This window comes from Schistocerca gregaria, chromosome 2, assembly GCF_023897955.1.
Source record: "Schistocerca gregaria isolate iqSchGreg1 chromosome 2, iqSchGreg1.2, whole genome shotgun sequence".
Lineage (NCBI taxonomy): Eukaryota > Metazoa > Arthropoda > Insecta > Orthoptera > Acrididae > Schistocerca > Schistocerca gregaria.
In genome coordinates this window covers 741,223,746-741,246,104 of record NC_064921.1, presented here as the reverse complement: position 1 = coordinate 741,246,104, position 22,359 = coordinate 741,223,746, and the positions used below count along the sequence as shown (strand labels likewise).

General features: G+C 40.9%; 1 protein-coding gene across 2 annotated transcripts in view; it reads right to left on the bottom strand.

Moving 5' to 3' along the window:
* Window positions 1–22,359, bottom strand: part of LOC126334917 (targeting protein for Xklp2 homolog) — a 126,011-nt gene that overhangs the window by 62,791 nt on the left and 40,861 nt on the right. For both annotated transcript variants that reach the window (XM_049997634.1, XM_049997635.1), the window contains exons 5-6: window positions 4,284–4,446; window positions 4,089–4,212 (exon numbers count right to left, since the gene is read on the bottom strand). In XM_049997634.1, coding sequence (XP_049853591.1) covers window positions 4,089–4,212; window positions 4,284–4,446 — 287 coding nt within the window. The remainder of the gene's footprint in view (window positions 1–4,088; window positions 4,213–4,283; window positions 4,447–22,359) is intronic.

Below are 22,359 nucleotides of genomic sequence, written 5' to 3'. Positions count from 1 at the left end.
ATGTGTTGTTTTTTCCATTTCCAGGAGGGTAGCATCTACCTTGGAGCCTGTATCTAATATTTTCTGGGTCTCATGAACAAATAAAGCGAGTTGGGTCTCACACGATCGCCGTTTCCAGAATCCATGTTGATTCCTACAGAGTAGATTTTGGGTTTCCAAAAACAACATGATACACGAGCAAAAACATGTTCTAAAATTCTACAACAGATCGACGTCCGAGATATGGGTCTATAGTTTTGCACATCTGCTCGACGACCCTTCTTGAAGACTGGGATTACCTGTTATCTTTTCCAAACATTTGGAACCTTCCGTTCCTCTAGAGACTTGCGGTACACGGCTGTTACAAGGGGGGCAAGTTCTATCGCGTACTCTGTGTAGAATCGAATTGGTATCCTGTCAGGTCCAGTGGACTTTCCTCTGTTGAGTGATTCCAGTTGCTTTTCTATTCCTTGGACACTTATTTCGATGTCAGTCATTTTTTCGATTGTGCGAGGATTTAGAGAAGAAACTGCAGTGCGGTCTACCTCTGTGAAACAGCTTTGGAAAAAGGTATTTAGTATTTCAGCTTTACGCGTGTAATCCTCTGTTTAAATGCCATCATCATCCCGGAGTGTCTGGATATGCTGTTTCGAGCCACTTACTGATTTAACGTAAGACGTCACTAGGAGAGCTGACAGTGAGGGAATACCAGGATAGAAGATGTAGCCACTGCAGGGCACAATGGAAATATCCCACCCGTTCTAACAAATGTCTGAGTGCCAACTGCTGACAGCACAGTGAGTAATATCAGTCCTTGTGTAGTTGTGGCTATCCAGAGAGAAGGGGACTAAGAAGGTCAACCCATTGGCACACCTAGCTGTCTTTGATAGTCTAGGAAACAAGAAGTCTTGCTGGAAGGATGCTGCTGCTACCACCAGCTGCACTGCAAACTTTCGAGCCAACACTGATGGCACGCAGAGGCCACCATAACCCTGCATGACTACTGCAGGTTAGATGTACATGATCTGGTCGCTGTCCATTAACTGCCTATGAGAGGGAGGACCAATGCTGCTGCTCATCCCATTCCTGTGGCAGACACCAACTCTGCCAGCTCCTGTCTCCTAAACGGGGTCTGAGAGCCAACCCCTGCAAGCCAGTGAGTACTTCAGGTAGACCTGGGGGCTAGACTCAAGTTTAAACCTTCAAAGTCAATGTGAGCACTTCAGAGATTGATACGCAGAGCTGGAGGCCACCAGGGTCCACAGGGCAATGGCCACCCCATGACATAACAGCTGCCACCTGACACTTCGCTCTGCTGGCCAAACAGCAAGTCGAGTACATGCCGATCTTCAGCTACTGGTTAGGTTGCAGCCCTGCTGCCCTGGCTGTGGATTAGGGCTTTGGAAGAAAATCCTGTATTACTGCTTAATAAATGTGTCACTGTGAATGATGTTTTCTTGGTGCTCTCAAATGAAGCTAGTTCCTGAACGTTGCGTCCTGCCTGGTTCTCTCCTGACTACTATAAAATTCTGGGACCGAACTCAGACAACGTGAAATTTCATGATGTGCAGCGATAAACAAGGAGCACCACAAGTGCCAATACCGTAAAGTCATCTTAACTGTTAAGGGGAAGTAAGCTTACTGTGGTCAAATGTGCACAGTATGCTTTGTCTATAGGGTGTCCCAGAAGGAATGGGTAAGATTCAGAGATACGACACGAATGATCATTCAAAAGAGGGAGTGGGGATTTCTAGTAAATATGCGCTCTGAAATGCATACCTTAAGAGTGGAGAGTACTTTATCATCCTCAGTACTGAGAAACACCTCTTCTATTGCAAGCTCTTTGCTTTCCGTATTTGGGGAGGAGGTGGTATGGACCAAAACAAGACGAAAGAGTCCAACAGAAATTCCATGAACTGGAGATTGGGGTTCGGGGTTGTCCCCCAAAATTTTAATGAATACACCTTGTACATTTTACCTGTTTTCCAGTAAAACAAAACTTTCTCTTCAACCAGCAAAACTAACCACCTAACACAATTAAACTATCCACACAACACAATCAAAAATGTTATAAAAGCAAAATTAATTTCTTGAAATTCATGTTATTTACACACAAAGAACTGAATATACTTTGTACAGGACAAAATGCGTAACACTTCCAAAACACGGAAGAACAGAGGAATCATATGTCACTAGTCACTTGGGAGCTGTGGTTGCAGTTGTAATGGAGTGTTTAAAGAACTTGTGACATAACCATGAAGACACGAGAAAGACACACAATAAAAATGGTACGGCAGACTATTCCTGACTTTAAAAGAAACAATTATAATAAACTTAACGTTCATTCACTTATGGCCGACCAAGACTAAAATAAAGCATGTGAGAGTTAATTTAAATCCTACTCAATTGCTTTACACTCAGTACAGATGCCACAACATGAATGCACTCCAAACCATAACCGAACTACAAACTTACGCACCTATATTAGTGAAGTTAGTGAGGCACCATTGTAGCACAGAAATCTTTGTGTATATTATATAGTCTGTGCTAAACAGATAAAATAGGGTTAGTATGTTACTTCTCAAACAATATTCATTCACAAAATGATGTAACAAAAACCACTAAATTGTGGAACTACAGAAATAAACCAAATAGTGAATTCCATAATTCTAGCAGGCCTCCCATAACCTAGCATAGAAACCTTGATAATTACGGAAAAATTTTAATACTTGAACTTGGTATGTCTGGTCCAACAAATGTGTACTCTAAAGTAAGCTATGAGCACTTTTTTACATTAGCTACTGTGAAACATCTCTTCCACTGAAGTAGTCCTTACAGCTCTTGTATATTTCAGTCTCCATGTTTACTAGACATTTTTGCTTCGAATGATTGTTCCTGTTATACATCTGAAGACTGCGTGTTTCTACTGGGACACCCTGTGTTGATCTGTTACCAATACAGAAGGGTCTTTAAATGCAATTTGTAAGTTTGTTGAAAGACCACCACCAACTGTTCTATTGTAGTATGGGATAATCCAGATAAATAAGTATCAGTCAACTGAAACTGGGGTGCCATTACTTGAACTGCAAGTCTATAACGCCTCAAACCAATGACATAACTATTTGAATGGAGTATTTCTGATCTTTTTTGGTTTGATGTAGCTACCCCTGGCAGAACTTTTCCAGTGAGAGAGGCTACTGTTCATTTTTGTGTTAGAAGGATTGCTGTTTACAGCCAAGTCTTTTTCAAGACAATTTAAACTAAGTTTTTTATTAAAATTATTTCCACCTTAAGCAACTGCTGTAACAAATTACTTGAAGAGCGTAATGTTAAACAGACATCAATACCCAAAGAGGTGGGATTTGTTACTGAAAGCTGTAATATAAGCATATATGGTTGCAGTGGCAATGGCAATTATTCTTCCCTTGTAGGAAAGGCCGTGTTAGGATGACAGTAAGCTCTAAGGCACTGGGTGTATATCTGAAATATAAAATACATTTTCATGTGCATTACAGTATTAACGTGTAACTTCAACCTCTGCTTTCAAGCTAGCTATAATATTATGCAGAAATATAAAGAATGGCAAAGAACATACTTATCTTGCTGTAAAAAGAGAAACTCTATAAGATACAGCAAATAACTATAAAAGTTCAAAACAAAAATAATGGTGATCTAATGGAAACTAAGAAAGAGTAAAAACATGCTCTCAGATATAAATTAATCAAATAAGTTTAGTAAAGAAGAGGAAAATAATATTAATTCTATATATCTTACTATATTTAAAAGAATTTTGTTGGTACATAACCAGAAATTAGTACAAATTCTCTCTGAGCAGGGAAGTAGATCGTCACTGTATTACTGCTGTATTTCGATAACAAAGGAAGGATTTATTCTGTAAATATCTATTTTTCCTCATATTCATAGACATTAATATTGGCAAAGGGATTTAATTACTAATGAGCAGCAGTATGTAAAATGAAATTCTTTTTCATTAGCAAGGCAAAGCCTCAAACAATCTTCATATACAGTTCTGTATAAACACACTGGCAACTACCTGCTCCATATTCTACTACAGAAATGAAATGGAACTTTTCGAAGACAAAACTTACGAACTTCTTCACTTCAGTCAACTGAAATGGGCTAGGTTTCGTCACTGGTTTTGGATCAACTTTCTTGGGCAATTGTGGTTCCTTTAAGATATCAGCCTTTAATGGTGCTGCCTTGAAAATGTACCTGAAACATTAAATGCTAACAACACACTGTTTTAATTGCAGTATTAAGAGATAATTATTTCAGATACTTACTTTTGCATTTGCTGCAGTTCAGCCTCCTCCCGCTCCTCTTTTGACGGGTAAGTTACAGGTCTGACACGTAAATGAGAAGTGAAGTTAGGTGACTGTGGCACAGTGCACCGTAATTTCTTGTAAGATGGGTTTACTTGGCTAGCTTGCCACCTCTGTGAACCATCTGTAAAAGATAATGATGAATTTATCAAACGATGCACAAGGCACAAGAAGGTACACAAAGGGTACAGGAAGAAAATTACAGTGAAAGAATTCAAATACTGCAGCTATCATTTTACATTTAAGCAATTATCCCCTGAATCTGTAAAGAACTGAACTCCCACGTATAAAACAACTTCATATGTCTGATTACCTTACAAATGAGTTAATGTGTTGAATATTTGATGTTACTCATATAATCGAGAAAATGATTTAGAAAAGGTTTGAAATTAGGTTTCAAGTTTGTTGGAAGTCTAAGGGCTCTCATTATCAAGCACTAGAAGAGTATAGTCTGGGTAATTTGCATACCATTTTAAGCAAATGCTAGTTCTCCACAAATCTTAATGTTTATGACATCATAACTCCTGAACTGTGTTTCTTACAAAGATGTAAATTTGCAGATACGTTCAGTGGTATATGTGGACACTGTCTGCGAAATGGGCTAGGAATATAATTAATAGTAAAGAAGTAATAAATTAAATCATAACACCTAATGTGGTGGTTTTCCTGCATGGTCAGCTAAAATGTAAGTGGTAAACTTTTCTCCTTTCATCATTTTGTGGGAGGTTGTCAGTGTGACAGTTTTATCAAGGTTCGAAATTATGTTGGTTGGATTAAAAGAGGGGGAAAGGGACCAAACTACGAGGTCATCAGTCCCTTGTTCCAAATACAACAATGCCCAAAGTGTGAGAATAAAACAAAAGAGACTGATAACTCAAAACGGACTCAAAGGAAAAATCACAAGAATGATGAAGGGCAACAAGCTTGTAAATGAACAAAAGGGGACCAGAAAACCACAGAAACACAACGAACAGGATGAAGAGATTAAAACAACAAAGCAGATTACCATGGATGACTGACCATGAGAATAAAAAAAGGGCACGCCAGCCACTCTACAACAAATTAAAACCTCCACCCTTGAAGCACTAGAGTGGAGGACACAGAGGCTCAAAGGACATGTGCTAAAACTTAGATCAAATGATAAAACCCTACCCTCACAAATAAACTATAAACTAAATCAGCCGATGAGGCGCTGTCAGATAAAATTAGCGGCAACGAGTCCGGTAACCCAACATTTCATCGCTGGGCAGTCAAAGTGGGACAGTGCCTGAGAATATGGGCCACCATCAACCAGGCGCTGCACCGACACTCAGGCGGGTCTGCACAGCACAGGAGGTAACTGTGGGTCGCCCAAGTGTGGCCAATGCAGAGCTGGCAGAGGACAACTGATTCCCTGCGACAGACCTGCATGGAAGTCTTCCACACATTCGTAGTCTCCTTAATGACATGCAGTTTGTTGTGTTTACTGTTATGCCATTTCGTCTCCCAAAGCCATAAAACCCTAAGGCATAAATCAGAACGCAAGTCAGATTCAAAGATGCCCATCTCCAGAAGCAGTTTTCGCATAGCCTGTTTGGCCAGCCTATCGGCAAGTTCTTTGTGAACGACAGGACCGGTCCAGGGCATAGATGGACTCCTGGATGGACAGTACCAAAGGATGAAGAGAATAGCACTGGTCGATAGGTTGTAGGCTGCTCAAGGAGTCAGTACATAGAAGAATCGATTCCCCCGGGGCATGAACGAATATATGGAAGTGCACGAGAGATGGCCACCAGCTCTGCAGTGAATATACTGCAGCCATTGGGCACGGAATGCTGTTCAAAATGGCGTTTGTGGACATAGGCGAAGCCAACATGGCCATCAGCCATCGAGTCATCGGTATAAACCACTTCAGAGCCTCGGAACACGTCAAGAATCGAGAGGAAATGACAACGGAGAGCGGCGGGGTTAACAGAGTTCTCAGGACCATGAAAAAGGTCAAGACGAAGCTTCAGCCAAGGTGTACACCATGGAGGTGTACGTGAATGGACCTCAAGTAGAGTTGGTAAAGGGAAGGACTCCAGTTCGGAAAGAAGGGATGGAACGCAAACCGCAATCATGAGCTCTGACCTGGGCGGCCAATGCAGGAGATGAACTGCCATGGGTGATAAAAGGAGACGGTAATTTGGGTGCTAAGGAGAACTATGAATGTGTGCAAAGTAACTGGTGAGCAGTTGTACACATCGGACCCGCATTGGAGGTATTCCAGCCTCCACAAGGACAACGGTCATCGAACTCTTTCTAAAAGCTACCGTCACTAGGCGAATGCCACAGTGGTGCACTGGCACTGGGTCGAGTCAATGCAATGCTGATGGCGCCGCTGAACCGTAAACCAGACTCCCATAGTCAAGGTAGGATTGAACAAGGGCTATGTAGAGCTGCAGCAGCATAGAGCAATCTGCACCCCAGTTGGCGTTACTCATGCAGTGGAGGGCATTGAGGTACTGCCAGCAGTTCTGCTTAAGCTGACGAAGGTGAGGTTGCCCAGTCAATCAGGCATAGAAGACCAGTCCTAAGATTCGATACGTCTCCACTACATTAAGTGCATCGTCATGAAGGTAAAGTTCTGGTTCCAGATGAATGGTACGACGCCGACAGAAGTGCACAACATATGAGTTTGCAGCTGAAAAATGGAAACCATGGGCTACAGCTTGTGGATGGCTCCCTGTAGGCACCACTCAGCAACACCAGTACTGGTGGAGCAGTACAAATGCAGAAGTCGTCTGCACACAGAGAGAGAGAGGACGGCCCTACAGCACTACACCGTTAATGGCAACTAAAAATAGTGATACACTCAATACATAGCCCTGCGGGATCCCATTCTTCTGGATATGGGGGAACTACGGGGGGCACCAACTTTGATACGGAAAGTACCAAGAGACAGAAAATTCTGGATAAAATTCGGGAGCAGCCCTCGGTGACCCCACCTGTATAATGTGGTAAGGACAGGATGTCGCCAGGTGGTGTCATACCCTTTGCGTAGATCAAAACCGACGGCAACAAGGTGTTGGCATCTGGAAATGGTTGTTAGGATGGCAGACTCAAGGGACACAAGATTATAAGTGGTAGAGGGCTCATGGCAGAAGCCGTCCTGACATGGAGACCGAAGGTCACTTGACTCCAGGACCCAACCCAACCCCCGACACACCATACATTCCAGCAGCTTACAAACAACGTTTGTGAGGCTGATGGGACAATAGCTATCTACTTCAAGTAGGTTTTTACCGGGTTTGAGCACCAAAACAATGGTGCTCTCCCGCCATTGCGATCAAAAGACACCAACGCACCAGATCCGGTTGAAGAGGACGAGGAGATAGCGCTTGTAGTCAGGCAAGAGATGATTAATCATCTGACTGTAGATCTGACCCAGCCCAGGAGCTGTCTTGGGGCAATGAGCAAGGGCGCTAAGGAGCTCCCACTCCGTAAATGGGGGATTATAGGGTTCACTGTGGTGTGTAGTGAACAGGAGGACTTTACTTTCCATCCGCCGTTTGAGAGTGCGAAAGGCTGGGGGTAGTTCTACAACACAGAGGCTCAGGAAAAGTGCGTTTGTGTCTGTACATAGCTCACCATTGATGGTAACGCCAGGGACACCTGCTGGGGTCTGGTACCCAAAAAGGCTTGGGAAGGTGATGTGTGGCAACCAATGGTCAACACATACCTTGCCCAGCACTACTGTTTACATCGTTTTATAAGCTGGCGTACAGGCAAGGAGGCAGTTAAAGGCTATCAGATGCTATAGGGAAGGGTGTCGTATACACAGCTGTAGAGCTTGCCGACAGTCTTTAATTGCCTCATTGACTTCCAGCAACCACCAAGGGACTGTCTTTCGCCGGGGGCACCCTAAAGAGCGAGGGATTGCGTTTTCTGCCACAGAAACGATTGTAGTACTCACCTGCTGAACCATCACATCGATGTTACGATATGGAGGAGAGTCAACAGTGACAGCAGAGGTGAAAGTTTCCCAGTCCACCTTGTTTAACCCCCATCTGGGCAGGTGCCTGTGCACCTGATTCTGGGGCAGTGAAAGGAACATGGGGAACTGGTCACTAAGACACAGGTCGTCTCGTGCTCTCCACTGGATAGTTGGCATAAGTCCTGGGATGCAAATTGATAAATCAATGGCCGAGTAACTACCATGAGCAACACTGATATGTGTGGCGGCCCCAGAATTTAAGAGGCAGAGGTCCAGCTGAGACAGTAAAGTTTCGACATCTCTGCCTCGTCCAGTAAGCACGGTGCCACCCCACAAGGGGTTATGAGTGTTAAAATCTCCCAAAAGTAAGAAAGGTTCTTGGAATTAATCAATCAGTGCAGCCAATACATTCAGGGGTACTGCACCATCTGGATGAAGGTATACATTGCAGACAGTTATTTCCTGCGCCGTCCTGATTCTGACAGCCACAGCTTCAAGAGGGGTTTGAAGGGGCACAGATTCACTGCAGACTGAGTTTAGGATGTAAACGCAAACTCCACCTGACACTCGATTATAGACGCTAAGTTTCCTGTAATATACCTTATTACCTTATAGCCACGGAGAGCAGGGGCCCACATTGCCGGGAACCAGGCTGCCTGGAGGGCAATGCAGAAAGCAGGTGTAAAGCTTTACGGATGCCGTAACTCAGGCAGGCAGTGGAAAAAACTGCCGCAATTACACTGGGGGATGACGTCATCATGCGACTTGGAAGGCATGGATCATTCAATGAGGCAATTTACGCCTCAGGGTCACCTGCTGCCACCGACTTTTTGCCTGAGCAGTCGATATCCATTGTGTCCGACAATCTGGCGAGATCCAGGTCCTCAGCAGACGCCAGAATCTCCACCCCATCCTCAGACGCAGAGCTTCTAGGTAGTGGCGGTGTGGGTGCCACGCAAGTTCCTTGTTCTTGGTGATCATCTTTATCGATTTCTGGTGCTGTTCCTTGGGTTTCCCTGACTGGGAGGACTTCACTGAACCAGTCTCTGGGACTGAGGATGAGCATGGAACCCTACAACCAGCTACTTTTGGGCACTTCAGCCACTGGTGGGTGTCATGTTTCCCACTAGCAGAAACTTGGGAAGGGAGTGACCCAAGGGACCCCTTCCTAGTGAGAGGAACCAAAGAAGCCTTATGCTTCTTAGGCTCAGAAGTGGGGACTGAAATCCCCCACCATAAAGGGGGCAGCTGTAGTCTCCCGGTTCTGAGAGGCGACAGAAATTTGAGGAACTGAAGGGGCGACAACTGTTCTTGTTGCAGCGGCATATGAGGTGGTCACAGACACAGGATGTATGCACTCAAATTTTCTCTTTGCCTCAGTGTAGGTCAGTAAGTCCAGGGTCTTGCACTCCATGATTTTTCTTTCTTTCTGGAGAATTCTGCAGTTAGCCGAGCAAAGCGAATGGTGCTCTTCGCAGTTGACACAAATGGGAGGTGGGATGTGATGGCCGCCCACAATCTTGACATGTGACACTGGAAATACACCACGAAGATATATGGCCGAACTTCCAGCACTTAAAGCACCGCATCAGGGGAGGGATATATGACTTGACGTCACAGCGGTAGACCATCATCTTGACCTCCTTGGGCAATGTGTCATCGTCGAAGAACAAGATGAAGGCACCGCTGGCAACCTGGTTACCCCTAGGACCCCGATGGACACGCCGGATGAAATAAACACCTCGCCCATCTAAATTGGCGCGCAGCTCCTCGTCAGACTGCAAAAGAAGGTCCCTGTGGAATATAATACCCTGGACAATATTTAAGCTTTTAGGAGGCATGATGGTAACAGACTTGCCACAAGCGAGTAATGCTTGTGACTGGGCACAGGATGCCATTTTTATCAAAACTGACCCAGAGCACATTTTAGACAAGCCCTTCACCTCCCCGAATTTGTCCTCCAAATGCTACACAAAAAACTGGCTTCATGGAAATGAAAGATTCCCCATCAACACTCTTACATACGAGGTACTGGGGCAAATAAGCTTCATTGTCATCCTTAGCCTGGTGTTCCTCCCATGGTGTGGCCAGGGAGGAGAACGACTTGGGGTCATATTTCTTGGCACAAAGTTAGACTTTGCCCACTTACAGACTGACATGCTACACTTCACGGCATGTTATCCGCCCTGATGCAAACTCCGAACAGTGATCCTCCCCACGGGCACCACCCAGCTGCAGCAAAGGCCACCTAGCAGGATGGCCCACTCCTTGGCATATATGGGGAGTTAATGGTGCAAGCATCAGTAGAGTGATCCCTATGTTGTCAGGGGGTACAACCAAAAGGGTACATGGCGGCCCCACCACAACGGACTGGCTACCGTGCTGGATATGAGGTGCAAAGAAGCCCATTGTCATCGTCGGCAAAGAAAGTGACACTGCAATGGCTTGGTGGAAAGCGCACCCAGGAAGGTGTCCTCGTCCAAGAAATGGAGAATGTGACTGTAATGCAATGACGAGCAAGTGGGCTAAAGATCCCAATGCACGATGGACATGATGCACCATGTAAGGTGCCCTTCCCCAATAGGCTCGCTCTTCGGGAAAATTTTGAAAAATCGAGGTCAAACCCTCTAGGGGACCATCACACAAAGGCCGAAAGGTGTGAGACTCCTTTTAGTCACCTCTTACGACAGGCAGGAATACCTCGGGCCTACTCTAACACCCGGACCCGCAGGGAAATGAAATTGTGTGTTGAGTTTGTTGGAAGATGAAGAATATAATCAGGGTATTTGCACACAATCAGTTACACTGCCTCAAGACCCACAGATTCTAAGTGTAATGCTTTTCTTATTGTGCTAAACCTTTAACATATGGTTACACACCCCAACGAGAAGACTATGACAGCATTTATTTTTAAAATCTGTCAGTACATGAAATATTGAAAATCCAATTTACGTTTCCTAAGCGGTCCAGAAGAATGAAACTTCACGCACATAATGAATATCACTACGTGTCAGAATCTCCAAGATTAAAAAATTTAACAATCTGCTTATCTAATACGTTAAAAAGTAAGTTCATGTGTTATGTCTATAAATTATCAGCTCTTACTTGTAGGGAAAATAAGGAGAAAGGGGAAGTTGTCATGCAGGGAAAAATAAAATTCAGTTTGACTCCTTCAAACCAAGTAAATTCTGCTTAGATCAACAATTTGAATATTGGGCTTGTGAACTACAGCTACCAAAAAGTAATTTATAATTGGTGCAGTACACAGGTCTCCACTGGGGAACTTTCAAATATTATTATAAAAATTTCAATAATCATTATGTCACCTAGCAGACAAAAGAAAGGAAATGTAAGTCAAGAGAGATTTTAATATAAATTTCTGAAAGATGTAGATGAAAGAATAGATTTGGAAATGCTACTAATGAACAGACTAATACACAGTTTCAATTTAAACACACCCTTAAACGATGTTGACTGGAGGGTTGTGCATACAGTGAAATATATGATTTCCAAATTTGACTTTTAAGGGGACATTGTATGTGAAATTCGTTGAAATTTGATATTTCCTGTTTTCTACTCCATAATGTACTTTGAACTTTCCTGAACATTTTGGTATATTATACATTAAAATCACACCATTGTTAGACCTTCAAATAATATTTTTAACGTTTATGTGTGATTGTCAAATTTAGCAGTTACACACATACTGTAGGATGTCCATTCATCCCCAGAACAGTCCCATTTTGTTACCAAAATGTCCCGCTGACCAGAAAGTTTTTTAGGGGATGCTCAAATGTCCCTTTTTTTTTATGATTCCACTTGGCTAGAGTATTTTACGCTACTGGTTGTTAGACTTGCTATTAACTGCGCAATTATTTACACTAAGAAGCATGTGATAGTTTTCACCATACCCCAAATATGTACCAAACTGTCAAAAATTGCAAGTAATTTTAAACGCACTATGTTGTTGTTGTTGTGGTCTTCAGTCCTGAGACTGGTTTGATGCAGCTCTCCATGCTACTCTATCCTGTGCAAGCTGCTTCATCTCCCAGTACCTACTGCAACCTACATCCTTCTGAATCTGCTTAATGTATTCATCTCTTGGTCTCCCTCTACGATTTGTACCCTCCACGCTGCCCTCCAATACTAAATTGATGATCCTCGATGTCTCAGAACATGTCCTACCAACCGATCCCTTCTTCTTGTCAAGTTGTGTCACAAGCTCCTCTTCTCCCCAATTCATTCAATACCTCCTCATTAGTTATGTGATCTACCCATCTAATCTTCAACATTCTTCTGTAGCACCACATTTCGAAAGCTTCTATTCTCTTCTTGTCTAAACTATTTATTGTCCACGTTTCACTTCCATACATGGCTACACTCCAAACAAATATTTTCAGAAACGACTTCCTGACATTTAAATCTATACTTGATGTTAACAAATTTCTCTTCTTCAGAAACGCTTTCCTTGCCATTGCCAGTCTACATTTGATATCCTCTCTACTTCGACCATCATCAGTTATTTTGCTCCCCAAATAGCAAAACTCCTTTACTACTATAAGTGTCTCATTTCCTAATCTAATTCCCTCAGCGTCACCCGACTTTATTCGACTACATTCCATTATCCGTGTTTTGCTTTTGTTGATGTTCATCTTATATCTTCCTTTCACGACACTGTCCATTCCGTTCAACTGCTCTTCCAAGTCCTTTGCTGTCTCTGACAGCATTGCAATGTCATTGGCGAACATCACTGTTATTATTTCTTCTCCATGGATTTTAATACCTACTGCGAACTTTTCTTTTGTTTCCTTTATTGCTTGCTCAATATACAGATTGAATAACATCGTGGATAGGTTACAACCCTGTCTCACTCCCTTCCCAACCACTGCTTACCTTTCATACCCCTCGACTCATAACTGCCATCTGGTTTCTGTAAAAATTGTAAACAGCCTTTCGCTCCCTGTATTTTTCTGCCACCTTCAGAATTTGAAAGAGTGTACCAATCAACATTGTCAAAAGCTTTCTCTAAAGTCTACAAATGCTAGAAACGTAGGTTTGCCTTTCCTTAATTTTTCTTCTAAGATAAGTCGTAGGGTCAGTATTGCCTCATGTATTCCAACATTTCTACGGAATCCAAACTGATCTTCCCCGAGGTCTGCTTCTACCAGTTTTTCCATTCGTCCGTAAAGAATTCGCTTTAGTATTTTGCAGCTATGACTTATTAAACTGATAGTTCCGTAATTTTCACATCTGTCAACACCTGCTTTCTTTGGGATTGGAACTATTATATTATTCTTGAAGTCTGAGGGGATTTCGCCTGTCTCATACATCTTGCTCACCAGATGGTAGAGTTTTGCCAGGACTGGCTCTCCCAAGGCCGTCAGTAGCTCTCATGGCATTTTGTCTACTCCCGGGGCCTTGTTTCAACTCAGGTCTTTCAGTGCTCTGTCAAACTCCCACTATATCTAACTTTAACCCACCCATTTCCCTTTTTAAATTTTCTAACCTACCTGCCCAATTAAGGGATCTGACACCCCATGCTCCGATCTGTAGAATGCCAGTTTTCTTTCTCCTGATAACGACATCCTCTTGAGGTTACAAATAACAATGAAGATTCTTCTCCTCTAACTCAATCCACTGAATCCGTCCTTTAGGTCCAGAGATACTCTACACCACTGATACTTGCTCTATGGCTTTCATCACCACACTGTTAATGTTTTGCACTGTGCAATCACTTTCATTATGCCAAAACGAAAGTGTAATGTTAACAGTAATATAAAAAACGAGTTTCCTTTTATCACTGGTAGTGGAGAAACTGTAGAATGTACGTTGTGCAGATCAAAATTTGCTATTGGTCATGGTGGAAGGTCTGACATTGTGAACATTAAGACGAAGAAACATGGCATGAGTGATCAAACAAAAAGAACAAATAAATGCGCAAGTGACTAATATGTGAACAGAAATGGATAGGCAGTTGTCAGCACAAGAAGCTACGTTTGCATACCACAGTGCAATTCATAACCATGTGCAATGCATAACCATAGCTTTAAGTCAATGGACTGTACTACAGCAGCTGTTAAAAAACTTTTCAATCCTAAATTCACATATGGACACACAAAACGTAATGCAATCATTTCAACTTTTATTGCACCGTATGCAGTTCATCAGGTTTCAAATGAACCGCAAAGTGCTTGATTCATTTCTGTAATGATTGATACACCGAATCATCTGGATATGAAGTTGGTTCCTCTCCTCATCAGGTATTTTTACCCTGACAATGGTATCACGGTGAAAGTGCTCGAATTGGTTAATTTATCTGGAGAAACTTCAGATTTACTTCAGAATTATGTGCTGGAGGTTTTAAAGAAATATGATCTTGAGAGAAAGGTGATTGCAGTTTCTCAAACAACACTAACACCAATTTTGGTGGTAAGCAGAGGAAAGGAAAAAACAATTTGTTCTAATAAACTGAAACAGAACACAGTGAATAATATAGTAGGTGCACAATTCCTTACAAACTGGCTGTAATTGCCTACCCATCGACTGCCAATTAATTGTAAACAAAATCTACCAGCATTTCCACATATATACAGTAAGGGTTGAATCTCTGAAGTCATTCTGCAAGTTTACTGAAACTTAATACAAAACTGTACTTGTGCAGCAAGACAAGGTGGCTATCTCAGCAAACAGCATTGGAAAGAATTGTAGAGATATTTCCTGCTTTGAAATCATATTTAATTTCCTTTGATAAGTGTCCTGTTATCCTTAAACAATTCTTTGATAACCCTGTGTCTATTGTTCTACATTTTCTTGTAAGCTAGTTAAAACCTTTGTCCACAACAACTAAACGTATTGAGAAACATAAATCACAATAGTGGAAGTTTATCAAGAAATAAACAAATTATTGGGCAAATTACAACGTAGAAAATCTGAATGATTTCTCACATCCTTTGTGCATGAGACTCTAAGAAAGCTGGAAGAAGAGGGTGAAATTACTGTCTAACAATTTCATATTTATGCTGACATCATCTATGACTCTTGGATTGAGGATATTTAAGAATGGTGTTTGCCATTTCTCACTCCTTTTAAAGCATTTCACTGGGTTAATACTGGAAAGGAGCAGCTAAAGTGGAAGGATATTCAGGACTGTTGTGTTCCTGTTAAAAAGTATTGTACCAAATTTTCCTGTTGATGAAGACGAACTGTTCGATGAATTTTCATGTGCACAGAACTTCATAAAAAATGAAGGAGACAAAGAAAGTCTTAGTGCAATGTGGTGTAAAATATTTGCTTATTTCAAAAGTAAAAACATTATCAAAAACATGATTCATTTGGTGGAGTTTTGTTGGCAGTTCCTGGGTCAAATGCTACTGTAGAACGTGTGTTTTCATTAGTGAACTCTTTGTGGTCAGTTGAGGAAAAACAGAATGAAAGTTTAAACAGTGAGGGCCTTGCTCATTGTCAAAACACACTTTAATGGTGTATCGTGTACTGACTTTTATTATACAATTTCAAACGAAAATGGACTTCTTGATAAAGTACATAAAAGTGAAAAGTATGGTGATAGTGTGGCAGAATAATTGTAAAAAGTGAGTTGGGATCATCTGAGTGCATGTTTTAAAGGTAAACTTGTATGTGTATTAAATTTGGTCAATACAATATTTATATCCCATTTTTTTCTTCATTGTCCCAGGTTTTTCTCTAATTTATTTTAAATGTCCCCTTTTTCAATGAAAATGAAATGGACGCCCTAACATACTGCCACAGTTGAGCAGTCATATCTTGGGAACTACACAGTCCAGAAGGTTGTGAATTGCTTTGTTTTGTGCCTACTGCTATGTCTCAGAAGTTGACGTTTCGAATTAACAAATCAGTCCTTTGTTTCTGATGCTAGTTTTTGTTGGAAGTAGTGTGATTATCAGCTATTTTTGTTGTAAGCTAAATTCTATTGCTTTTTATATGTAAATAAAATTACTAAGCATAAAAGTAGCTTCAAGAAATGCCAATTTGCGGGTAACAGATTTGTGAGACCTGCACTTTATTCTGAAGTACTTGAAAATGTGTGCTAGCAGTGAAGGGAACCATGATAATATTTCTGAAGTGACCACACCCCCTATAGCATCGAAAAAGAAAATAACTTTAGAAACGAGTGACAGTTGTAAAAGTAATGATATTATGGCAATCAAACCTATTTGCAGAGATCTGGCAAATCCTGAACTACTAAAGAAGTGTTTACAGGGGAAGACCAAGAATGTGAACGAGTCCTTCAATAATGTTGTGTGGTGCCATGTGCCTAAAATGTATTTGTTGGCCTTATGACTCTCAAGTTAGCAGTGTTTGATGCTGTAATAACTTTTAATGGTGAAAACTACGAAAAACTTAAGGTTCTGGAGAAGTTAGGGGGTAAGATTTGGACAGAACACAACTAAAGGACTGCAGGATCTGGTTGAGCTTTGTGTACGTGCTGCTCAGCAAATGACAAAAGAAGCAAGAAAGAAAAGGAGGAGGCAAGAACTGGGCTCTTGAGACACTGAAGAAGTCACAGACTCTGGGCTAGAGCAAGTCTGCATAAAAGACGCAGAAATGTAAGTCTATATAAGAATCTGTAATAAAGTTTTAAACCTCAATATCTCGGATTTACTTTTTTTGCAATAAATGTACCATTTTCTACAAAAAGTACTGATGGCAGAGACATGAAATTGTCACAGCATGCCAAGCGTGAAATTCAACACATGTGGAACTAGAATAATTAAAATATCCTCCGTTATTTTGTTTTTATGTTCATTGATTTACAAAATAGTCAAAAATATAAGTGTTTGAAAAAAAAAATTAAAAAGATAACATGCCCCACAACACAATTTTAGTAATAATTCTAGTTCAGTGTATTTAGAAAGGTGTGTTCAATAATTATGGAAAATTCTAAGTTTGTGCCTTAAAAAGTTTCTAAGATAATGGGTCACAAAATTCGATAATTTAACATTGGTGGCATAGAACACACAATGTTCCCTTAAAGGTTTTCTATGAATTTTGATTAGCTTCTTCACCAAGAGCACTACATTTGGTACTGCATAAAGAATACATAAAAAGGCCTTGGAATACAAGACATGCAAGGAAAAGAAAATTGGAATGGTTAGGACAAACAAACAAGGAAACTTTTTTTCCACTTAAGCTGTTGCTTATTTGTAGTTTCTCTTTGTTTTACCATTAGTTTCAATTTTTTTAATCCCTCATCCAATGTTTGGAGGTGAAAATAAAACACCCTACATTATCACTATGAAACAAGTATACAATAGTGTGAATAAATTCATGGAAAGACAATTAAGACAAAAAATACGCCATGCATGTAAAAAAAAAAAAAAAAAAGGGGGGGGGGGGCAATGTATTCACATTATGTGTGTCCATTCATTTTGGTTCACAAATTTAACAGTTCTTGATGTTTTGATAGTTTGTGCACATGAGGTGGGACGTGCGCAAGAAAAACTGACAAAAGGAAGGGGAAGTTCAACAATTTCAGAGATCTGTTTTTTGATACACATATATATGTGTATAGCAAAAAAAGCTAGTAAAAATAAATTAAAATTATAAGTTGTAAATGGGAAGTAAAAAATTTAAAAATTTCACCTGGTATGCAAGCACTCAACTGTAAAAAACTAACAAAATTGCTACTTTAGTTTTGCCCGGCCCGGTAGCTGAGTGGTCAGTGCGACGGAATGTCATGCTAAGGGGCCCAGATTCGATTCCTGGTTGGGTAGGAGATTTTCTCCACTCAAGGACTGTGTGTTGTGTTGTCCTAATCATCATCATCATCGTCATCGTCACCTCGTCCCCAACAACATGCAAGTCGCCAAAATGGCATCAACTCAAACTACTTGCACCAGGCGAACTGTGTATCCGACGGGAGGCCCTAGCCATACGACATTTCCATTTTTTAGTTTAGTTTTGATTAACGTTAATTAAGCAGAATACCAGTATAATTGTCAAAATACCTTTGTTCTTTTAGTCCGATTAGATCACTGATAAGTGCACTTCGTTAGTTTTAAAAATGACCAACAATCTGAACTTTTTGTGTAATATTCATTTTTTTTCTTTGCATGATTAACAATCTGGAGCACATAGTGAATATTTTTGGGCCATTTATTTGTTATGTACAAGAGGCATCGAGACAGTACTTTGATTATTTTTTTGGAATTCTCATGCTGTTTTAATCAAATTCCAAGCTTTTTTGAGGTTTTCTTGATGTTTATCGTGTCAGAATAGTCACATAAAACTTATATATACTATATTTATTTAGCTGTTCTGTTCAGTGGTTGGCGTGTCACACTTAATACTGTTTTCAGTGTGAAACCAAATTCTGATTTTTATATTATTTAAGTCTTTGTTATGTTGTTTTAAATGTTACCATAATATGGGAGAAGTATATGGCCATTTCTCTCTAGAGCAGTGATACTCTGAGTGTGCTCTAAAGAGTCCCAAGGCTCCACAAGGTCTCTGGCAGAATAATCCAATCTAAAGAACAAAGCAAATCAACTTGTCATACACTGAGGAAAAAACCTATGATATTGTTTCTCTCAGTGCGTAACAGCCAAAAACGAGGTGACAAGTAGTGCAATAGATCTACAACTATGCCACAATAAAAAATGAAACTGACAGAATTTAGTTTGAATAAGTAGGCACAGGGCGAGATGATACTTGTCACTGCACATAAATGCAGCTGCCTCCCACCTCCTGGAACAATCGATATTTGTGCAGAGGGGAAGACAATGACTGTTTATTTAAAAAAAAAATTGGATAGAGCACCAAACTATAGTGGCCATTGCATCCTGCAAAGACAAAATACTTCAGCTCAAAATCCTTTTACTTCAGCTACATTTTTGAAGATTGCTATTTCCTGGTCAACCCCACCTTCCACAAGCTGAAGATTCATCATTCTCCACATTACCGTGTGAAATTACGCTTTCTATAGATTACAGGTCAGAACAATGTGTTATTGATTAACACTTTCAAGACACAGACCGAGGGCCACAACTTTGTGTTAAAAAGAACTTACCCGAGTATGGGTTGAGTCGCAACTTTCTTGACATGCGATCTGCACATCGCTCGAAAACTGGACTCATTTCACATGAGAACAATTACAGGTATCTCTCAATCTGTCCCTTTGTTGGTGCTGCCTTCTATTGTCAGTTTTTAGAATTATTTTGAAAGAAACATTAACACATGTAGTAGCCGTTGTTACGAATGGCTGAACCAATGTGATCACACTGATGTAATTTCGTGCAGTGTACACATTAGGTTTTGCAACTTGCTGTAATTCAGCTACAAATATGTAATGCTTGTATAGTAACAAATTTTGGAAGTACAAGAGGAAGAAATTGCTCAAATTTACCCTAAATGAAAGAAACGTCCACATGGGAAAAATATATTAAAAACAAAGATTCCAAGACTTACCAAGCGGGAAAGCACCGGTAGACAGGCACAATAAATAAAACACACAAACACACAAAATTTCTAGCTTTCGCAACCGAAGGTTGCTTCTTCAGGAAAGGAAGGAAGGAGAGGGAAAGACGAAAGGATGTGGGTTTTAAGGGAGAGGGTAAGGAGTCATTCCAATCCCGGAAAGACTCACCTTAGGGGGAAAAAAGGATAGGTATATACTCGCGCGCGTGTGCACGGATACACACACACACACACACACACACACACACACACACATACACACAGACATATTTAAAGGCAAAGAGTTTGGGCAGAGATGTCAGTCGAGGCAGAAGTGCAGAGGAAAAGATGATGTTGAATGCCAGGTGAGGTATGAGTGGCGGCAACTTGAAATTAGCGGAGATTGAGGCCTGGTGGATAACGAGAAGAGAGGATATATTGAAGGGGAAGTTCCCATCTCCGGAGTTCGGATAGGTTGGTGTTGGTGGGAAGTATCCAGATAATCCGGACGGTGTAACACTGTGCCAAGATGTGCTGGCCGTGCACCAAGGCATATTTAGCCACAGGGTGATCCTCATTACCAACAAACACTGTCTGCCTGTGTCCATTCATGCGAATTGACAGTTTGTTGCTAGTCATTCCCACAAAGAAAGCGTAGCAACTGACATCTCTGCCCAAACTCTTTGCCTTTAAATATGTCTGTGTGTGTGTGTGTGTGTGTGTGTGTGTGTGTGTGTGTGTGTGTGTGTGTGTGTGTGTGCGCGCGCGCGTATAAACCTATCCTTTTTTCCCCCCTAAGGTAAGTCTTTCCGCTCCAGGGATAGGAATGACTCCTTACCCTCTCCCTTAAAACCCACATCCTTTCGTCTTTCCCTCTCCTTCCCTCTTTCCTGAAGAAACAACCATTGGTTGCGAAAGTTAGAAATTTTGTGTGTGTGTTTGTGTGTTATTTTATTGTGCCTGTCTACCGGCGCTTTCCCACTTGGTAAGTCTTGGAATCACAAAGTTATAGTTATTTACTTTGACTTTACTGCTGAATTTGATTTTATTTATCTGTGAATGCATGTTATGAATGTCCTCTACCATCTAATAGGACTACAGTGTCATCGACAAAATGTTTGTAATAAACAATGTTGTCAGCTGCCTGCTCAAAAAAATGTTTCTTTGATATTGTTAATGACTGACTGAAAAGATTCCTGCCATGCAGTTCTCCAAGGTTAAACCGTCTGGTTGTGAGTACATAGCACTGCAAGCTATCTTAAATGGGAAAAAAAGAGTAAATTGCAACAGTTGAGTTAACCCACATATTTCACCCAGACATACTTTTTGTGCTTAACTAATTTACTTTCAATTATGTCTATATTTTCTTTAATGAGAATGTTTGTACAAATATTAGAAATATCTAAATGAAGCACTTTACTGTTGTGAAACTATGTGCCACAGAAGGACTCGAACCTGAAGTATTTGCCTTTTATGAGGAGGTGCACTACCAACTTAACTACCCAAGTATGGTTATTGGCTCATAAACCACCCTCACTGCCTTATTTCCACCAGTACATCATCTCCTACCTTCCACATTTCACAGAAGCCTCACAAAAGGTATGTAGAAGAATTTCTGTGAAGTCGGGAAGGCAGGAGACGAGGTTCTGGCAGAAGTAAAGCTGGAGGGGAATGGGCACTTTGAGAGTTGTGAGTCATGCTTGGATAGCTTGGGCAGTAGAGTACTTACCCGCAAATAACAACGGTCCCAGGCCACACAAATTCATCAGATTGTGTTGTTTAGCAAAATGTTTAATTCTACACCATGATAGTTTTATGCAGTAAAGGCCAGCAAAATAAGAAACCTGAAGATTTAGCTAAAGCTGACAATTATTTATGATGTCAAAGAATCTCAATGTCACAATTTAACATGGCAAAGGTATACAATTTGGCACAATCTTCGCTGTGCAGTGTATACTGAAAAGTTAAGCATGCATTCCTAACTGCTGAAACTCATGGGCCTTCTGCATTTAAACACACACAGAGAGAACATTCATCATTTATCATCACGTAAAGAAGACTACCTACCTTCAGTTTATGCAGTTACCCATTCAAGTCAATATCTCTACAGTTGTCTGAACTGAAGGTGTTATTTTACATTCAGTTTTTCCCACTTTTCTCTCAATTCTGGTATTCTGTGCCATGTTTAAGGTGGTAAAGTGATAATGGGAAACAAGAATAAGCCACCTGCAGTTTGTTGTGTGGTTGCAGTTTTGTTGCGGTTCTTTAATTGCTTTTGAGTACCCAATCTGAAGTTATTTTCTACACTACACCTTTACGAGTCACGTCAGGCCCCAGAAATTGCCAGATTTTACGTTAAACGATTATATACAGCCTTCTCGTCATTTTTTCAAACACATTTACCAAAGAACTGCACAGGTTTTTTTTTTTTTGTCGCTGAAGACTATAGCCTTTATGAAAGTATTACAAGCCTAGGCGGATGAACAGTGATAACATTGGTCTCAATTCCTCACTGTCTCATTCTTCCTGTTGAGGAAATGCAAGAACGTAGTGAGCATTAGGTGATGAGTTTAGTAGATTGCAACATAGGAGTTTAGACAGTGCGACATGTGGAGATTTGGATTGGACTGTGGGACATGCACGGATAGG